At 40.9% G+C, this 16,357-nt stretch overlaps 1 protein-coding gene across 1 annotated transcript; it reads left to right on the top strand.

The window, feature by feature from the left end:
* The first annotated feature begins 875 nt into the window (after nucleotides 1–875).
* On the top strand, nucleotides 876–15,390 carry LOC132776985 (alcohol dehydrogenase 1-like). Its single transcript, XM_060779190.2, has 9 exons — nucleotides 876–971; nucleotides 4,886–4,987; nucleotides 6,027–6,168; nucleotides 7,695–7,782; nucleotides 8,826–9,048; nucleotides 10,810–11,070; nucleotides 11,926–12,061; nucleotides 14,853–14,991; nucleotides 15,215–15,390. Exons 1-9 carry the CDS (start codon nucleotides 954–956, stop codon nucleotides 15,237–15,239), a joined length of 1,134 nt encoding a protein of 377 aa, XP_060635173.2. The 5' UTR covers nucleotides 876–953; the 3' UTR covers nucleotides 15,240–15,390.
* Nucleotides 15,391–16,357: the final 967 nt, after the last annotated feature.

Below are 16,357 nucleotides of genomic sequence, written 5' to 3'. Positions count from 1 at the left end.
TTTAATACCAAAAGCACATGTTTATGATACTAAGTTTCCAGTCAGTCGACACACCATATCTAAGAAACTAGAACTGATGTGGTCTATCCAATGCAATTTTCTAAATCAGCTCTCCAAATAACCACAAGAACAGGCCTAGAAACCAAGATATCAAGAAAAAAATGTTGTTAGACTGTGTAATCTGATTGGTTTATACCTCTCCTACTCCAAGGAGAGACTCGAGTCCTTCTACACTGCCATAGAATCCAGTTTAGCAAATCTGCTTTGAACTGGATTATACGGCAGTGAGGACTCAGATAACCCAGGGTGCTTCCACACAGCCCTATATTCCAGAATATCATGGCAGAAAATCCCACAATATCTGCTTTGAACTGGGTTATCTGAGTCCACATTGCCATATGTTCCAGTTCAAAGCAGATAAAGTGGGATTTTCTGCCTTGATATTCTGGGATACAGGGATGTGTGGAAGGGCCCCCAGAATGCACCCAGCATAGCACCACTTCACAACATTGTGGGAAATTTAAAATGGCATCTCAGAGCCATTAGCACTGCACCTGATAAATACAGAGCTGAAGTCCCATCTACATATCATGTAGCCCACCATCTAGCATCAGTGTCAGACATTATGAGAAATTTAAAATGGCAACTCAAAGTCATGAAAACCCATCTATGTGTGAGGGAACCACCAGAAGATCAATTGCACTGTCAAACTTGGAGCAATTTATAATCATTAACTTTAGATGGTTCCAGGAGAGGGTGAACTTGGGTCAAAGACTTTGTGGTCATTGGAGAACTTTGTATCACAGCTGCTGTTGCACCCTACCCTTCCCTACCTTATATAATTGTGTGCTCTTTGGGATGTGAGAGCATTTTTTTTGGCTATCTCTGGATTCATACTCGAGAAATACATTTGTAGAGAAGACTATGGACTAACTTAAGGGATCCTAGTACAGATGGCAACTGTGGGGAAGGTAAGCCAAGATTTTTCTTATGAGTCTTCCTACATCTATATGACAAGTAGCTGTTTACAGTTTGTAGTTATTAGATCACTTCTAGAATGGAAGAAATCAGAAAAAAAGTTCTTATTGCCTTCCATAAGTTTAATAAATAATTGTGTGGATACACTTTATGGTCTAAAAGTGAATCCATGGAAGTTGTGGATCTCTCCTGGTGGATCCAGAAGTGAATAAGAAAAGGAAATGTAGCTGAGACTGATGTTTCTTAAAGTATCTGACTAGTAGAATACTTCCCCACCCCAGTGTGCCAAGAACTGGTACCATATTGGTACCAATTGACTATAGTTCTTTCAATTCTTTCCTGTAATCGCACAGTGAATAGGACCAATGTAGACTATTCAAATAATGCTGAGAGCTAATGTTGCTCAGTACACAGGTGTTAGAAGAACCAGAAATCAAGTTTTGGAATCGTTTCAAATCTTAACTTGCTCAAGAACTCAATTGAGATCCTTTCCATAAGTCATTATTCGTTTCTATCTGAATACATGGGCACAATAATACTGACCTACCTAATAGGCTTCTTCTTTTGAACAGCCTAAAGCATAGTCCAGATACATAGAATTATTATAAGCCCACAAACGATCCATCTCAAATGCTCTTCTAAAGAATTCCAAGTAGGAAAACAGGAAAAGATCAAATGTGATATATATTGCCAGTATCATACCAAACTAGATAAGCATTTGAATCAACGCAGGGAGGTTCAAATTATAGGCCTGACTCTAAAGAGATTTATTTATCGTGTCAGGAGCAGACCAAACAGTTGCGTTACATGTTTTAACAAACAAACAAAACACAAAGTTTGCAAGCTTGGTAGTTGATTAAATGTCCTTTGACCAATAGCTGGCCACTTGGAGTGCCTCTGGTGTTGCCGCAAGGAGGTCCTCCATTGTGCATGTGGCAGGGCTCGGATTGCATTGCAGCAGGTGGTCTGTAGTTTGCTCTTCTCTAAAGAGATGAAATTGTTTAATTTCAGGCATCTGACCCTGTACGTTTTCATGCATATATAATGTCCTTCAGGATACAAAAATGTGGCAATACACAATACTTGGGGTAGCTCTACTGAGAGACACAATGCATATAATGAGAGACAGCACAAAAGTTTTTCAAGCCTTTCTAATATAACATACTTAGATGCATAAATAAGAATGGATGGGAGCAAGTTGTGTCAGCAGTGTTTTCACCTGCAAGTGACATATCTTTTGTCCATTATATGTATTACTTTGGAAGTAAATCCGGGGTCCCACTTTATTCTTCCAGTCTGAGCTAAACTTTTATAATACTTCAACAGGTTTCTAGCACAGCAAGGAATGGGTTGTCTGCAACAAGGAAACCTTATGTGTTGCTCATTTAAAGGGCTATGATTGTTATTTTACATTTCAGGAATCCATCTTATGGAATCTGTGTTTTTTAGTATAGGAAGCTGAATTCAAAGACATAGCCATGTTGGTCAGGAATATCAGCATGCAAAGCACCTTAGGGACCAATTGAGAGAATGAATGCTACCAACTTTGTTGTGTAAGTTAGTTTATAAGGTGCTACAAGATCCCTTTGCACAGTCTAAGGTAGGCCTGCACAACCTACAGCCTTCCAGCTGTTTTTGCCTCCAGCTCCCAGAAGCCCAAGCCAGCTTGTCCAATGGCCAGGAATATTATTTAAAATTCTCAGCAAGGAAAATCTGGGCGTTTCCAGACAATGCCTAAATACATGAGTGCCTGCATTTTTACGTAGGGTATCCAAATGATGCCTCAGATGAAAACAAATTCCTTTGGGGCAAAGCAGGAAAACCCTGATTTGTTTCAAAGTAATTTGAAAGTGGATTAGATCCAGGTCTTCCTGAAAGACCCAGCTCTAACCTACTATGGCTGCTATCTGAACTTCCCCCTCAGAGGTCCTGGAACTTAAAGGGGACAGTCCGCACTGTCCTCTCTCATTTTTCAGGCTGAATCAGCCTGGAATACCTGAGAGGGCTGTAATTTCCTCCCCAACCCCCAACCCCCAACCCCCAACCCCCCCCCCCCCAAAAGGGCTTTAGAAATAAAAAAAAAGACCTAACCCGGCCAGCATTATCCTGTTGCTGTCCCTCTCCTGGATCATAGTCATGACTGGCCAGGAGAAAGGGGGAGGAGGAAAATCACTCCTGGCTTCCTCTCTCCTGGCACGTCATTTCTACACACCAGGAGAGAGCCAGCAGCAGGGTAATGCTGGCCGGGTAAGTTATTTTCTCTTTTTAAGGCTTTTCTGGGTGATTTTCTTTTGTGTCTGGGTGCCTTGTCAGGGCATTTGGACACCCCCCTACTCCAGGAAAGCATTGGGGTTTTTTTTCCAGTGTAGGGACTGAGGTCCCACTTGACCCCAGTTTTTTGAATCCAGGTCGGACCAGACTATTCCCCTGTCTGGAACTGCCCTCTAATGCCTCATCAAACTGCAAACCCAGGATTCCATAGGATGGAACTATTGCCATTAAAGTGTAATCATAATGCTATAATTCTGAAGTGTGAAATGGCTCCCAACATCCAAGAGAACTTCCTTGGCCTATTCATCTGCAGTTTAGGAAGTGGTATAACCGCAAATAAATTTTCATTGCAAACTACCGCTTCTTAAATTAGATATTTTCCCAACTTCTTAAAACATCCTCCTCTCCATGCATTCTTGGCACAAGTACATCCAAAAAGCATTATTTATTTTTCATTTGCAACAAATTATGCCACTTAAAAAAATTGTGTTAAACAACTTTGCAAATCTTGTCCATGTCAAACACTGTCGAAACATGAGAAAAATGTTTGTACAGCTAGATAAATGCTACTTTATCATATTGATAACAGCCCAGTGATTTGCAACTGAAAGTTACAGAACAAAACTAACCAGTTCAACAAAGACCAGCAACAGGAAAAAAACAGGAAACGTTTGCTTCCTCATCATTGCATAATGATGAGGAAGCAAAAAGGAGGCAAAATACCAATTTCAAAAACATTTCTGTCAATTTGTGTGTGTGTGTGTGTCAGGAGCTACTTGAGAAAGTGCAAGTCGGTTCTGGTGTGAGAGAACTGGCTGTCTGCAAGGACTTTGCCCAGGGGATGCCCAGATGTTTTTGATGTTTTACCATCCTTCTGGGAGGCTTCCCTCATGTCCCCACATGGTGAGCTGGAGCAGACAGAGGGAGCTCATCTGCGCTCTCCCAAATTCGAACCTCCGACCTGACAGTCTTCAGTCCTTCCGTCACAAGGGTTTAACCCATTGCACCAGCGGGAGCTCCATGCTGTCCATGCTGGTCTTTTTTACAAGGCACTTCTTTGTAAAAGTTTACAGTTGTCCTTCCACATTTGCAGGTTTAGCTTTTGTCCATTTGATTATTTGTGGTTTTGATTAATGCTGTCTCATTAGAAAACTCGAGATCCTTTAGTATAATTATGATCAACCTCTGGTGGATGTTGCCCAGAGAGTTGCAATGGAAGACCTAGGGACTTCAAGATAGGAATTGTATCAGATTTTTTTTAAAGTTTTTTTTATTTATGGTATTACAACTTTTGCGGTGGTCCTGTGCCCCTAACCCGAGCAAATGTGAAAGGCTTGGAATAGTTACTGTTCAAACTGCAACTCTCTGCCTCCCTTGGCCAGGATATACACTGGCTGGAGGATTCTGGGAATTCCAGCCCCCCAAAATAACTTTTCCAAGCTCTGGGTTTAATCTATACATTCCGATGACATGGGCTCAAAAGGCAGGATGTTACAAAGCACACGTGGCTGGGTGTGTATTGGTCATCCAAACAGCAGAACACATGCTTTCTTTGGTTTTTTACTCACAAAACCGTTATGGAGGACATATTTGACTCACTCTCTGACCCATTTTGCTGCCATGTCCTTCTGTGCAGGTGATAAAATGCAAGGCAGCAGTCATCTGGGAAGTTGGCAAAATACCTTCCATTGAGGAGGTGGAGGTGGCCCCCCCAAGAAGCCATGAAGTTCGAGTGAAGGTAAAATATATTTCCTTCAATTAACCAATTTTCTCTATCAGATATCCTTTGGAATATGCAATTAGAAACTGGATGTACAAAGTCCATGATTATGTTTCAATGACTAAGCACAAAGCAAAACATGATCAATGCAAGATAGGAGAGTGAAATAATGTGCTATGAAAAACAAATGTATTTCACCACTTGTGGGAGAGCATTTTCAAAAACTGACATATTCAAATGTCCCACTGATTTCTACAGCAAGCAAAACGATAAGAAATGTGATGGCATTGGAGTCATATACCTAAATTTGTATAAGAAGTTATTTCAGTTGTTGCTCAAATGGTCACTGAAGGGATCTCCCTGTAGACAGGCTACTCTCCCTATTTTGGTCAAGTCGAGACTGAGAGAGTAAAATCTAAACTCCATCAGCAACAGTGAGGTAACAGCAATTCAAGGCAAAGCAAGAAAGGTAAAGCAGTTTCCTCTCCAAAGGGAAAGATTTTTTTTCACCTTCTAGTTGAGCTGTGTATCTGGTTCTGATCTTGAATTGCTGCTCTGCAGCAACTATACGCTGACTGGATGCAGTGGAATTTTTGGCTGATTTCAAACTTTCCGTTGAGTTTTTTAACACACATTTTCCAGCTGTTGATGGTCGCATTGGGATGTATGTTTTCTAGACAACCAACTTTGAGCCGCTTCAAGATGGCTTTCAGTGGCTGTGCAAAGGGGGCCATCTAAACAGGCACAATGGAAAAAACTAGAAATTCTCATCAAAGTGTTCTCTCAGGTCAAAAAATATAGAAATTAATTTTGTTACGGGGATGGGGTGTTTAATTACATGGGCATCCTGTGCCCCTTACCTGAGTGAATATGAAGAACTGACTGTAACAGGATAGCAGCCAAAGTATTGAGAAACACTTCTGTTGTGTTCATGCCCTGCTTCTGAAGTGCCCTGGGGAACACAAAGTAATGCAACTCAGGTCTGAACTTGTTCTGGTCCAGCATACCCCCCTTACAGGGAAAGTTATTACCCTTGTATATGTTCAATTTTCCACAGATAGTGGCCACTGGAATCTGTCGGACTGATTATCATGTCCTGAAAGGATTTTTTCCTAAACTAGATTACCCAGTTATCGCAGGCCATGAAGGAGCAGGAATTGTTGAAAGCATTGGACCAGGAGTCACTTGTGTAAAGCCAGGTAAGTATTCTTTCATCAAACAGAGCTAAGTTTAATTGTATTGCATAGTCAAGTATTCTATAGCATACCATAGGAACTTGGGGCTCTCCAGAGTTTGTGACAGTTTGATGTCCACCATCCCTTGTCATCTTAGGCCAGTGTTTCTCAAACTTCCTAATGCCAGACCCCTAAAAACAATTTCTCATGTTGTGGTGACCCTCCAACCATAAAATCATTTACATTGCCAATTCACAACTGTATTTTTGCTACTGTTCCGAATTGTAATGTAAATATCTGATATGCATGATATATTTTCATCGACTGGACAAAATTTGGCACATTTGGGAGTTGTAGCTGCTAGGATTTATAGTTAATCTACAATCAAAGAGCATTCTCAACTCCACCAACAATAGAATTGATGACACTTGGCACACAGAACTCCCATGACCAACAGAAAATACTGGAAGGGTTTGGTGGGCATTGACTTTGAGTTTTGGAGTTGTAGTTCACCTACATCTAGAGAGCACTGTGGACTCAAACAATGATAGATCTGGACCAAACTTGGCACAAGCACTCAATATACCTAAATGTGAACACTGGTGGAGTTTGGGGAAAATAGACTTTGACATTTGGGAGTTGTATTTGCTGGGATTTATAGTTCATCTACAATCAAAGAGCATACTGAACCCCACCAATGATAGAATTGAGCCAAACTTCTCACACAGAACAAATTCACTTCGTCACACGCCCTCCCCACCTGCACATACGCACCACTCAGCCATGCGCCGAGAACACCTGCTCTCTCCTTCCCACTTGGAGTCTCAGAAACAGTCCTCCCCTTGGCTGAGAGGCCAGCCAAGCACAGCAGAGGAGGGCTTTTGATGGGAGGATTTGCTGTCTGTTTCCAAAAAGGAAGAGGACAGGCGTAGAGATCTTCAGCCTTCTCTGCCAAAGGAGTTCCTAAGACCATCAGAAATATGTGTTTTCTGATGGTTTTTGGCAGCCTCTCTGAAAGCTCTTCGCAACCCCCCCCCCCCAGGGGTCCCGACCCCCAGTTGAGAAATGCTGTCTTAGGCCACGCTGAGAGATAATAATATGTCAATATTTGGAAAACCACAGATGCCTAACTTTTCAAGTAAAAAATTGGACACATCTTGATCATGCCACAATTATGCCTTTTCATAGGGATTGTGGGGTAAGATAGCAGCCCACTAGAGAAGTGCTTTAGAACTAAGCCTTTTGGCAACTTCCTTGGCAGAAATTATGCCTGAGCAGTTTGTTAAAGAATAAACCCACACACAGCCTTTTTGTCCCCTTTTTTCCCCGGTAAGCCCCCTCTGAAAAAGTGTATGTTATATTTCATTGTGTCCCTCAAGAACTTCACCAAAACTGCTATCTAACTCTTGCAAGAAATATAGGTGTAAAATATAGCCTAAATAAAAAAAAAATTAAAGAGAGTTTTCATGCAGATTTGATCTTATGAATTTTGTTCACAAATATTTCAAGAGAACAATTTCACAATGGTGATTTCTCTTTCTCTCTGCAAGGTGACAAAGTCATTCCTCTTTGCCTTCCTCAGTGTGGAGAATGCAGTTGCTGCCGAAGCCCTAAAGATAACTGTTGCCTCAAAAACCAGTACGTGGTGTGATATTCATTTGCATAGTGGGAAAATTATGAAGAGCAGGCCTTAACTGACCATTCAAGACTAAGATATCTCATAACATACTGCATCCATTCTCCCACTAGCTGCTATGTAGAATGCGGATAAATCAGACTGAACAGGAAAGCTTGCGGGGATGGCAGATTAAGGCATCAGCCCTGCTATTGAAAAAATGCTAACATTTCATAGATTGGGAAGCATCTGTGGAGTTTTTGAGCAATATCTAACAATGCAATAATCTGCACTGATGATTACTAGTTTAGTATTGTGGCTCTGTAATGGTAGAAGAATAATTTTATCCTTATCTCCCTTTCATTATGGATTAATTTGGGTGGTGGGGGGTCAGAGCCCCTTTGTGTTTCAATAAATGACTAAGCATATAATATAATGATCTATGGCAGTAGTTCCCAACCTTTTTTTTTTTTTGACCAAGGACCACTTTGACCAGGGACCACTCTCCAACATTAGTACCAAAAAAGTTACAAATCACATTTTAGTCAACTTTAGATTCAGTTTGGCTATTTGGAGCGCTGATTCAGAAAATTGCATTGGACAGACCACATTAGTTCCAGTTTCTGATAAAGAATATATGCCACCCAGTAGTCGCCATCTGCCCGCCCTCAGAAAACTGTATTTATTTAATAAGCCTTGGCATTATAAGAGGGTTTTACGAGACCAGTTGCTCTCGTTGCAACTCTGTAGTAACGGTGAGGCCGCAGACCATATCTTAAGTCATATAGACAACTGGTGGTCCACGGACCACAGGTTGGGAACCACTGATCTAGGGTGACTCCATAGTAACTTCCAAGGGAAGCATACCACAAAATACTCTGGAGGACCAATCACATTCCTGGAGAGACCATTTATCTTAGCCATGGATAAATTAAACTGCTGATATGGTTTCCGCTGATGCAGACGGTCTTATTGTACCATTGAAAATTCCCCTATTATCCATCCCAGTAATAATGACATTTCAGTCAAGTTCATTATACAAATCATTCTGAATCTCTTCACATAGCTTCTGTGAACGTCCTCAAAACCTGATGCCAGACCAAACCAGCAGGTTCACCTGTAAAGGAAAACAGATTCACCACTTTCTGTGGATGAGCACCTTCTCCGAATACACGGTTATGCCTGATGTTTCCATTGTCAGAATAGATGACAATGCTCCTCTAGATAAAGTCTGCCTCCTTGGCTGTGGGTTCCCTACTGGCTATGGTGCTGCTATTAATACTGCCGAGGTAAGTATCAGGCCATATTTGCTACCTGCTAAAGCAAAATAAGACTGCTTCTAATTTGCTTGGAGCTTGAGTGCTTTGAGAAATCACGCTTCCTGAAATGCTTTGAAATGCAAGCATAACCACAGGCAGTCCCCGAGTTACAAACATCTGATTTGCAAATGATTGATAGTTAAGAACTGGGGTGAGACAACAGGAAGTGAGAAAAATCTACCCCTCAGAAGGGAAATTCACTCTAGAAAGAGTTATCATGGGGAAAAGGTGTCTCCTCTGAAGCTTTACCACCAATCCTTGTTTCCTTGGCAAGCCAAATTTTTCTAAATCCAATTATTACAGGGACAGAAAGTGAGGTGAAACCTTCCGAACATAGGCACAGACAGCAAAACAAACACAGGGATACTTACACTTCCCTATGCTATCCAATGTGCGGGGGGGGGGGGGGGGGGCTGGAGTGACACTTTAAAAATGTACCTGTTCCAACTTACAAATAAATTCAACTTAAGAACACACCTACAGAATCTATGTTCATAGCTTGGGGAGTTCCTGTATTTGAGTTTCCCATCTCTTCTTCGATATACTTGCTCTAATAATCTGCCAAGCCCAACGTGGTGCCCTCCAATGTATTAGATCTAATCCAATGAACCTGGATAATATCAGGCTAAAAATTGTGGTTTGGGAGTCCTAGGATATTTCCTGTGCCTGACACAATGACTATTTAGAGCTAAGTATTCACTGGAGAGCAGTATCAGTCACCTAGTATGACTGGTGCCTTCCTGCTCTCTGAGCCTTGGACCCATCTGCCAGAGCCAAATATCAAAGGACACATATTGCATATTTGAGAGATGCCTTTGAGTACATTCTGGTCTTAGTTCAGCACTAATGGTACACACAAGGTACTCACACAAAAGCCAATACCCAGTTACATAACTAATCCATAGTCTCATCCTATCTGAATAGGGCAGGAGAAAGAGATGTATTTTGCGTAGAATTGGTACCAGACTGGGGAAGGAGAATCTAAAAGGAACCACTAGTGCTTTTTTCAAGGATAAAAGGTCAAGGATGACTTCTGACCGTCTATATGGGAGTGGAAAAATTTGGAAAATCCTACTTTGGTCTTTTACTGACCTGGTAGAAGTTACTGAATGAAATACACAAAAAACTATTGCCAGACACCTTCGCAAACCATCCAGAGATGCATTAATATGCCTGAGGTGAAAAAGAGGAGTCTACCGGCCTTATTTTTATTCCTCTCTTACTCCTTCCGTATACATAGTTAGCTTCTTTTATTTCTGGCAAGAAGGAGCTACCTTTGAACAGCTTAGAGACCCCTTAGTCTGATCTTTTCCTCTCATGCACATATGCTCCTTTCTTTGCACTAAGATGCTTATGCCCTAGCTTTCCTCCAGTGATTTCACAGCAGTGAACTCCTCTTCTTCATCTCTAATTTGTCCTCCTGACAATCCTTCAGGGCAGTTCAGCGTGAGAGAGGTTGCTTGCCCAGGTTGTTCCAATCAATTTCTGGGCTTGGTGCAGATTTGAACTCAAATGCCTCCATCACAGTTGACCATTTTAACCACGGAATCACATTGACTCTATTTTTCTGACCTATTCACTTTCTACTGAATCTTGCTTAGTTCTGTCCATGCTTGTATTTTATGTGTCTACATGAATTTTTAAAATCTTAACCTCAACCCCACATCCTGCTACACTGCTTATGTGTTGACAAAACCCAAACTCAAGTTTCTGGTCTATGTGGACTTGCAGGTGAAGCCTGGTTCCTCTTGTGCCATCTTTGGCTTGGGAGGCGTCGGTCTATCCATCATCATGGGCTGCAAAGCAGCAGGAGCATCCAGGATCATTGGGATTGACATCAACAAGGACAAATTTGCAAAGGCCAAAGAGCTGGGAGCCACTGAGTGCCTCTCTCCTGATGATTTCAAGAAGCCCATTAACGAAGTGCTGGTGGAGATGACTGGTCTCGGTGTGGACTACACTTTCGAAGCTATTGGACTTGTGGAAACTGTGGTATGAGGTCTATCTTGATGTTCATTTTTCAACAGAAGGGAGCTTCAAATGTTTCACCAAGGCTTAATTCGTGCCAGCAAAAGAATTTAGCGTCAGAGTCCTGCCTTGGAGCTGCCCTGGATTCAATGTTAGCACCACTCCTGCTTGAAACATTCCTTATTCAAATTGTATTGATACTAGTCATATATTTTCCCTGGTTTGAAAGTATTGTTTCCTGTTTGATTGTGTGGTACTTACTTTGGAAGTAGCTGCTATATTCCAGAAACGTTTGTGGCTGCCACAAACTAGGTTGAATTGGTTGAGACTATGAGATATTCACTGAAAAACTATAGCAAAATGTGCTACAAGATGCCCCCAAAAAATAAAGTTTTAGCAATTTAATAAGTTTTTCCATGCTTTTATGACAGAACAGATTAGGAAATTACATTTATAACCCAGGAACAAAAAATGCTGTTACATAGTGTTATCAGTGGTCTTCATTAATAAAATAACACATTTTTAATAAAATGTTAAAACATATAATGCAACAAGTAGGGAATTTCAGACTAAGGGGGGTTCTATACTGACCGCATAATTGATTTATTATTTACTTCATTTATACCCCACCTTTCTCACCCCACAGGAGATTCAAGGTGGCTTAAAACAACAGCAAAATTCAATGCCATATACAAACATAACAATAAAAACAGACCCCCATCAACTATAATACATATAAAACAGATGAGCAAATAAACTCATAGAGCAATAAAAACATATTAAAACATATAAAGTGCTTGAGTTAAAGGTTTAGGTCTGCAACTGGCACTGTACTTGAATTCTCATGTGGGGTTTTTTTTTTCTTTGTATCTCCCATAGACTGCTGCTCTAGCATCCAGCCACTTGGGCCATGGAGTCTGTGTGGTGGTTGGGGAACCTCCCGCTGGATCTCACCTCTCTGTTGATCCCGTTCAGCTCATTACAGGAAGGAAACTTCTTGGATGTTGTATGGGAGGTATGATACAGTTGATCAAACTACATTCATGCAACCATTTTGACTGATAACTTCACTTAAATGTGTGGGATGAGTTCATTGAAATAGGATGTGCAGTTTCAAATGACTTTCTACATTGACTTGCACAGCCATTGGGATAGTTATCTTCTGCACCATAGCACTAACTCACTGTTGAGGTTAGATCTGGATTCAGGTATGAATGTTCTTGAACCCAATTCCTCAAGATTACAAATATTAACTAGAAGGTCCTTATGAAGTGACATCACAAAGAAGCCTTCCACAAGGATGGTAAAACATCCGGGGGTCCCCTAGGCAACATCCTTACAGATGGCCAATTGCCACACACCAGAAGCGACTTGCAGCTTCTTAAGTTGCTCCTGACACTAAAAAAAAATCACAAAGAATATAAAAGGCAAAAGCCAAGGAGAAATGTACTTTTCCCATGGATTCTACATCCACAAATTCAACTATCCACAGCTTTAAAAGGTTAATAAGTCTCAAAGGCAACCACTAATTCAACAATTTTATATTTATTTATTTCCTTATTTCCTATATTTATACCCCACCTTCTCCCCCCCGTAAGGAGACTCAGAACGGCTAGAGGAAATTTCTGAGAGTGCCTTGGACCGCAGGAAGATCAAACCAGTGCATATCCAGGAAATAATGCCCAACTACTCACTGAAGGGAAGAATATTAGAAGGATATTATATAAGGCATACCATTTCACTATGACACTGTAGGCAAACATCTGTGAGATTTTATGCCTTGTTTCTTTTTTCCTTTAATTAATTTGCCGGTTTGGTTTTCTTGTTATGGTTAAATTGTTCTTTAATGTTTTATATTGTTTGACTTGTTTACATTGTTGTAGGCTGATTTCATTGTTTGTATCTTGTCCTGAGGTCCACTCATACAGGAAGAGCTAGAAATAAAAACATGTTGGATGACATTGCGAGGGGGGGAAAAACCCAGAGGAAGAAATATGAAACCTGCTTCTTTCTCTGATTTGTTAGAAGGGAAAAAAACAAGGGGAGAGAGAACAATTGGATTTGGACAACATGAGAAAGCAAAGCTCTATACTTTCTTTAGCCATTCCTGTTGTGAGCAGAAGATGGAACATTACATAGTGCTTTGAGCATAGGGCTGCAACTTTGGAAACCAGGGTTCAAATCCCTCCTCAGCCATGCAAACTTCTCTCAGCCTTAGAGGAAGGCAAATACAACTCCTTTTTGAACAAATTATGCCAAGAATCCCCCATGATAGGGTCACCTTAAGGTCACCATAAGTCAGAAATGATTGATAAATGGCAAATAGAGGGAGAAAACATGGAAGCAGTGACATACTTTGTCTCTCTAGGTGCAAAGGTGTAAATAATATACGCTTTGAGTCCCCCTCAAGGGTGAGAAAGGCAGTATATAAATACTGTAAATAATCTATATAAATAAAAATGTAATGTTCGTTTGTGGGATTAACAGAACTCAAAAACCACTGGACGAATTGACACCAAATTTGGACACAAGACACCTAACCCAATGTATGTCCACTAAAAAAAAGTATTTTGTCATTTGGGAGTTGTAGTTGCTGGGATTTATAGTTCACCTACAAAGAGCATTCTGAACCCCACCAAAGATGGAATTGAACCAAACCTGGCACACAGTTCTCCCATGACAAACAGAAAATACTGGAAGGGTTTGGTGGGGGGTGTCCTTTGGTTTTGGAGTTGTAGTTCGCCTACATTCGGAGAGCACTGTGGACTCAAACGATGATGGATTTGGACCAAACACTACACGAATACTCAATATGCCCAAATGTGAACACTGGTGGAGTTTGGGGGAAATAGAATCTTGACATTTGGGAGTTGTAGTTGCTGGGATTTATAGTTCACATACAATCACAGAGCATTCTGAACCCCACCAACGATAGAATTGGGCCAAACCACCCACACAGAACCCCATGTGGGCCACAGCAACGTGTGGCAGGGGACAGCTAGTAATAAATAATAAAGATTAATGCAGATGCAGACTGCAGCCAGGAAATTAAAAGATGTTTACTTTTTAGGAGGAGAACAATGACCAATCTTGATGAAATAGTTAAGAGTAGAGACATCACACTGGCAACGAAGATCCGCATAGTTTAAGCAATGGTATTCTCCATAGTAACCTATGGATGTGAGACCTGGACCTTAAGGAAGGCTGAGCAAAGGAAGATAAATGCATTTGAACTGTGGTGTTGGAGGAAAATTCTGAGAGTGCCTTGGACTACAAGATCAAACCAGTCCATATTCCAGGAAATACCTGACTGCTCACTGAAGGGAAAGATATTAGAAGCAAAGATGAATTACTTTGGCCACATAATGAGAAGAAGGAAAGCTTGGAAAAGATAATGATGCTGAGGAAAATGGACGGAAAAAGGACAAGGACAAGATGGATGGATGGTATCCTTGAATTGACAGGCTTGACACTGAAGGAGCTGGGGGTCGTAACGGCCAATAGGGAGCTCTGGCATGGGCTGATCCATGACGTCACGAAAAGTCGGAAGCGACTGAACGTATAAACAACAACAAATTCAGAAATGTCTTGGGAGGTCCCCAACAACAGATGCCCATAACTGATAAATTGTGTGAACTAGTCTGAAACAAAAGCAAACATCTGAAACTAAATTTGATGCAACATTTATTGATATGCTTTTTAAAAAATTATCCACTTTCAGTTACACAAGTCATCATCCCCAATTCGTCCTTTAAAAATGTAACAATAAAAGTTGTACCTGCTGATTTTCTTTTATTTCTTCCTAGGATTCAGGTTGAAAGATGCTATTCCTAAACTGGTTTCAGAATACATGGAAAAGAAATTTAATTTGGATGCATTAAGAAGTCATGTGTTGCCTTTTGAGAAAATTGGTGAAGGCTTTGAGCTTCTATGCAGTGGCAAAAGGTAACATTCTCAGCATGTTTAATACTTTTTGTGTTTTAAAATATGACAAGTGACACCTTTCATAGTTTGCAAATTGAATACGTTCTGGCTTTAGCTGATGCACATTGAAAGAAATGTGAAGGAACCAACAGCAACAACAGTGAATGATATTGGTTGTTGGGTTTGTTTTTCTTTTTTGAAAAAAATAACATTAATCCCTTTCCTTTTTCTTTCTTTCTTGCAGTATCCGCAGTGTCCTGTTATATTAATCCTTTGCATACCTGACCAAATTCAACCGAATTTCAGTGAACACGTGTTGAAACCACTTGAGGTTTAGATCCAGATAGAAGTTGGCAAGCTAAAGAAGAAAAAGCAATTTTTGTTCTGTATAGAAACAATAAAGTATAAAGATGCTCTCTGTGTGCGTGGTGGGAGATCCTAATAATTCACTCTTGGGATAAACTGCTCCTATTTCCATACAATTCACCATTACGTGTGATTTGGAGCCACGACCTCCTCCTCCCCGTGGAAAACTATTAATTGGCAGAAAAACGGGAGAGGATCTGTAGCAGAGCTGGTTCTGGAAGATACATTGTTTCAAACTCCCTTTCTCCCTCAAACTATGAAACTATCCCCCAATAAAATATTTTGTTATGCTTGCTTCTCTATCTTTTTTGACTTGCTTTTTCTCCTTTCTCTCTCCGCCACCGCAGCCAGCTTCTGCCCCTATGGAGCCCATCATCCCTGGCTGAGGTTCCCTGCCTACCCACTCCTTTTCTTTTCCCCCCTTCCCTATGAAGGCCCTTGCATGCATCACCAACCCCTGGAACAACCCCAAAACGCCCCAAAGTCCCGGGCCACTGCTGCCCCCAGGATCCGCTGGTCAGCAAATACCAGGACCCCTATGTGTGTGTTTAATCTTTTTGTGTTTTATACTTTTATATACATAACTCTTTGGAGTATGAAGCCACCTTGGTAACCTTTCACCGACACATCACATCCTCCTTTGTCATCACCCCAACAATTAACTCAAACAATCAAGGGATTACCAAACCCTGAATTGGGCCAACCTTTTTTGAGCCAAGACACATGTTTTGCTGAAAAGGAAGATGTGGAGAGTCATGGAGGCTCCCCTTTTGTGATGGACACGTGCTTTCTTTATTGCAGGGAAAGGGTTTATTGCAGGGAAAGGCTTTGCTGCCTTCTCTTTAGACACCTTTGTAGATTCAGTTTATTTTATATTTAGACAAAGACTGCTGCTTGACCATCTCGGATAATGAGCAGCAAGGCAGTGTGAAATTATTCTGTAATGTTCGGATGTCTCCCATGGTTATTTTGATTTTCAGAACCATTAAGCAAGCAACTTTGGTAAAGCCTAAACAGTTTT

This window comes from Anolis sagrei, chromosome 5 (assembly GCF_037176765.1).
Source record: "Anolis sagrei isolate rAnoSag1 chromosome 5, rAnoSag1.mat, whole genome shotgun sequence".
In the NCBI taxonomy this organism is placed as follows: Eukaryota; Metazoa; Chordata; class Lepidosauria; order Squamata; family Dactyloidae; genus Anolis; species Anolis sagrei.
This window is presented reverse-complemented; position numbering and strand designations above follow the sequence as displayed.

What these genes read in the sequence shown, in the direction of transcription:
- LOC132776985 (XM_060779190.2), top strand. An exon ending in AACTGTTGCCTCAAAAACCA is followed by an intron (nt 7,783 to 8,825) that starts GTACGTGGTGTG and finishes CTCTTCACATAG; the next exon opens with CTTCTGTGAACGTCCTCAAA. An exon ending in TTGGACTTGTGGAAACTGTG is followed by an intron (nt 11,071 to 11,925) that starts GTATGAGGTCTA and finishes TATCTCCCATAG; the next exon opens with ACTGCTGCTCTAGCATCCAG.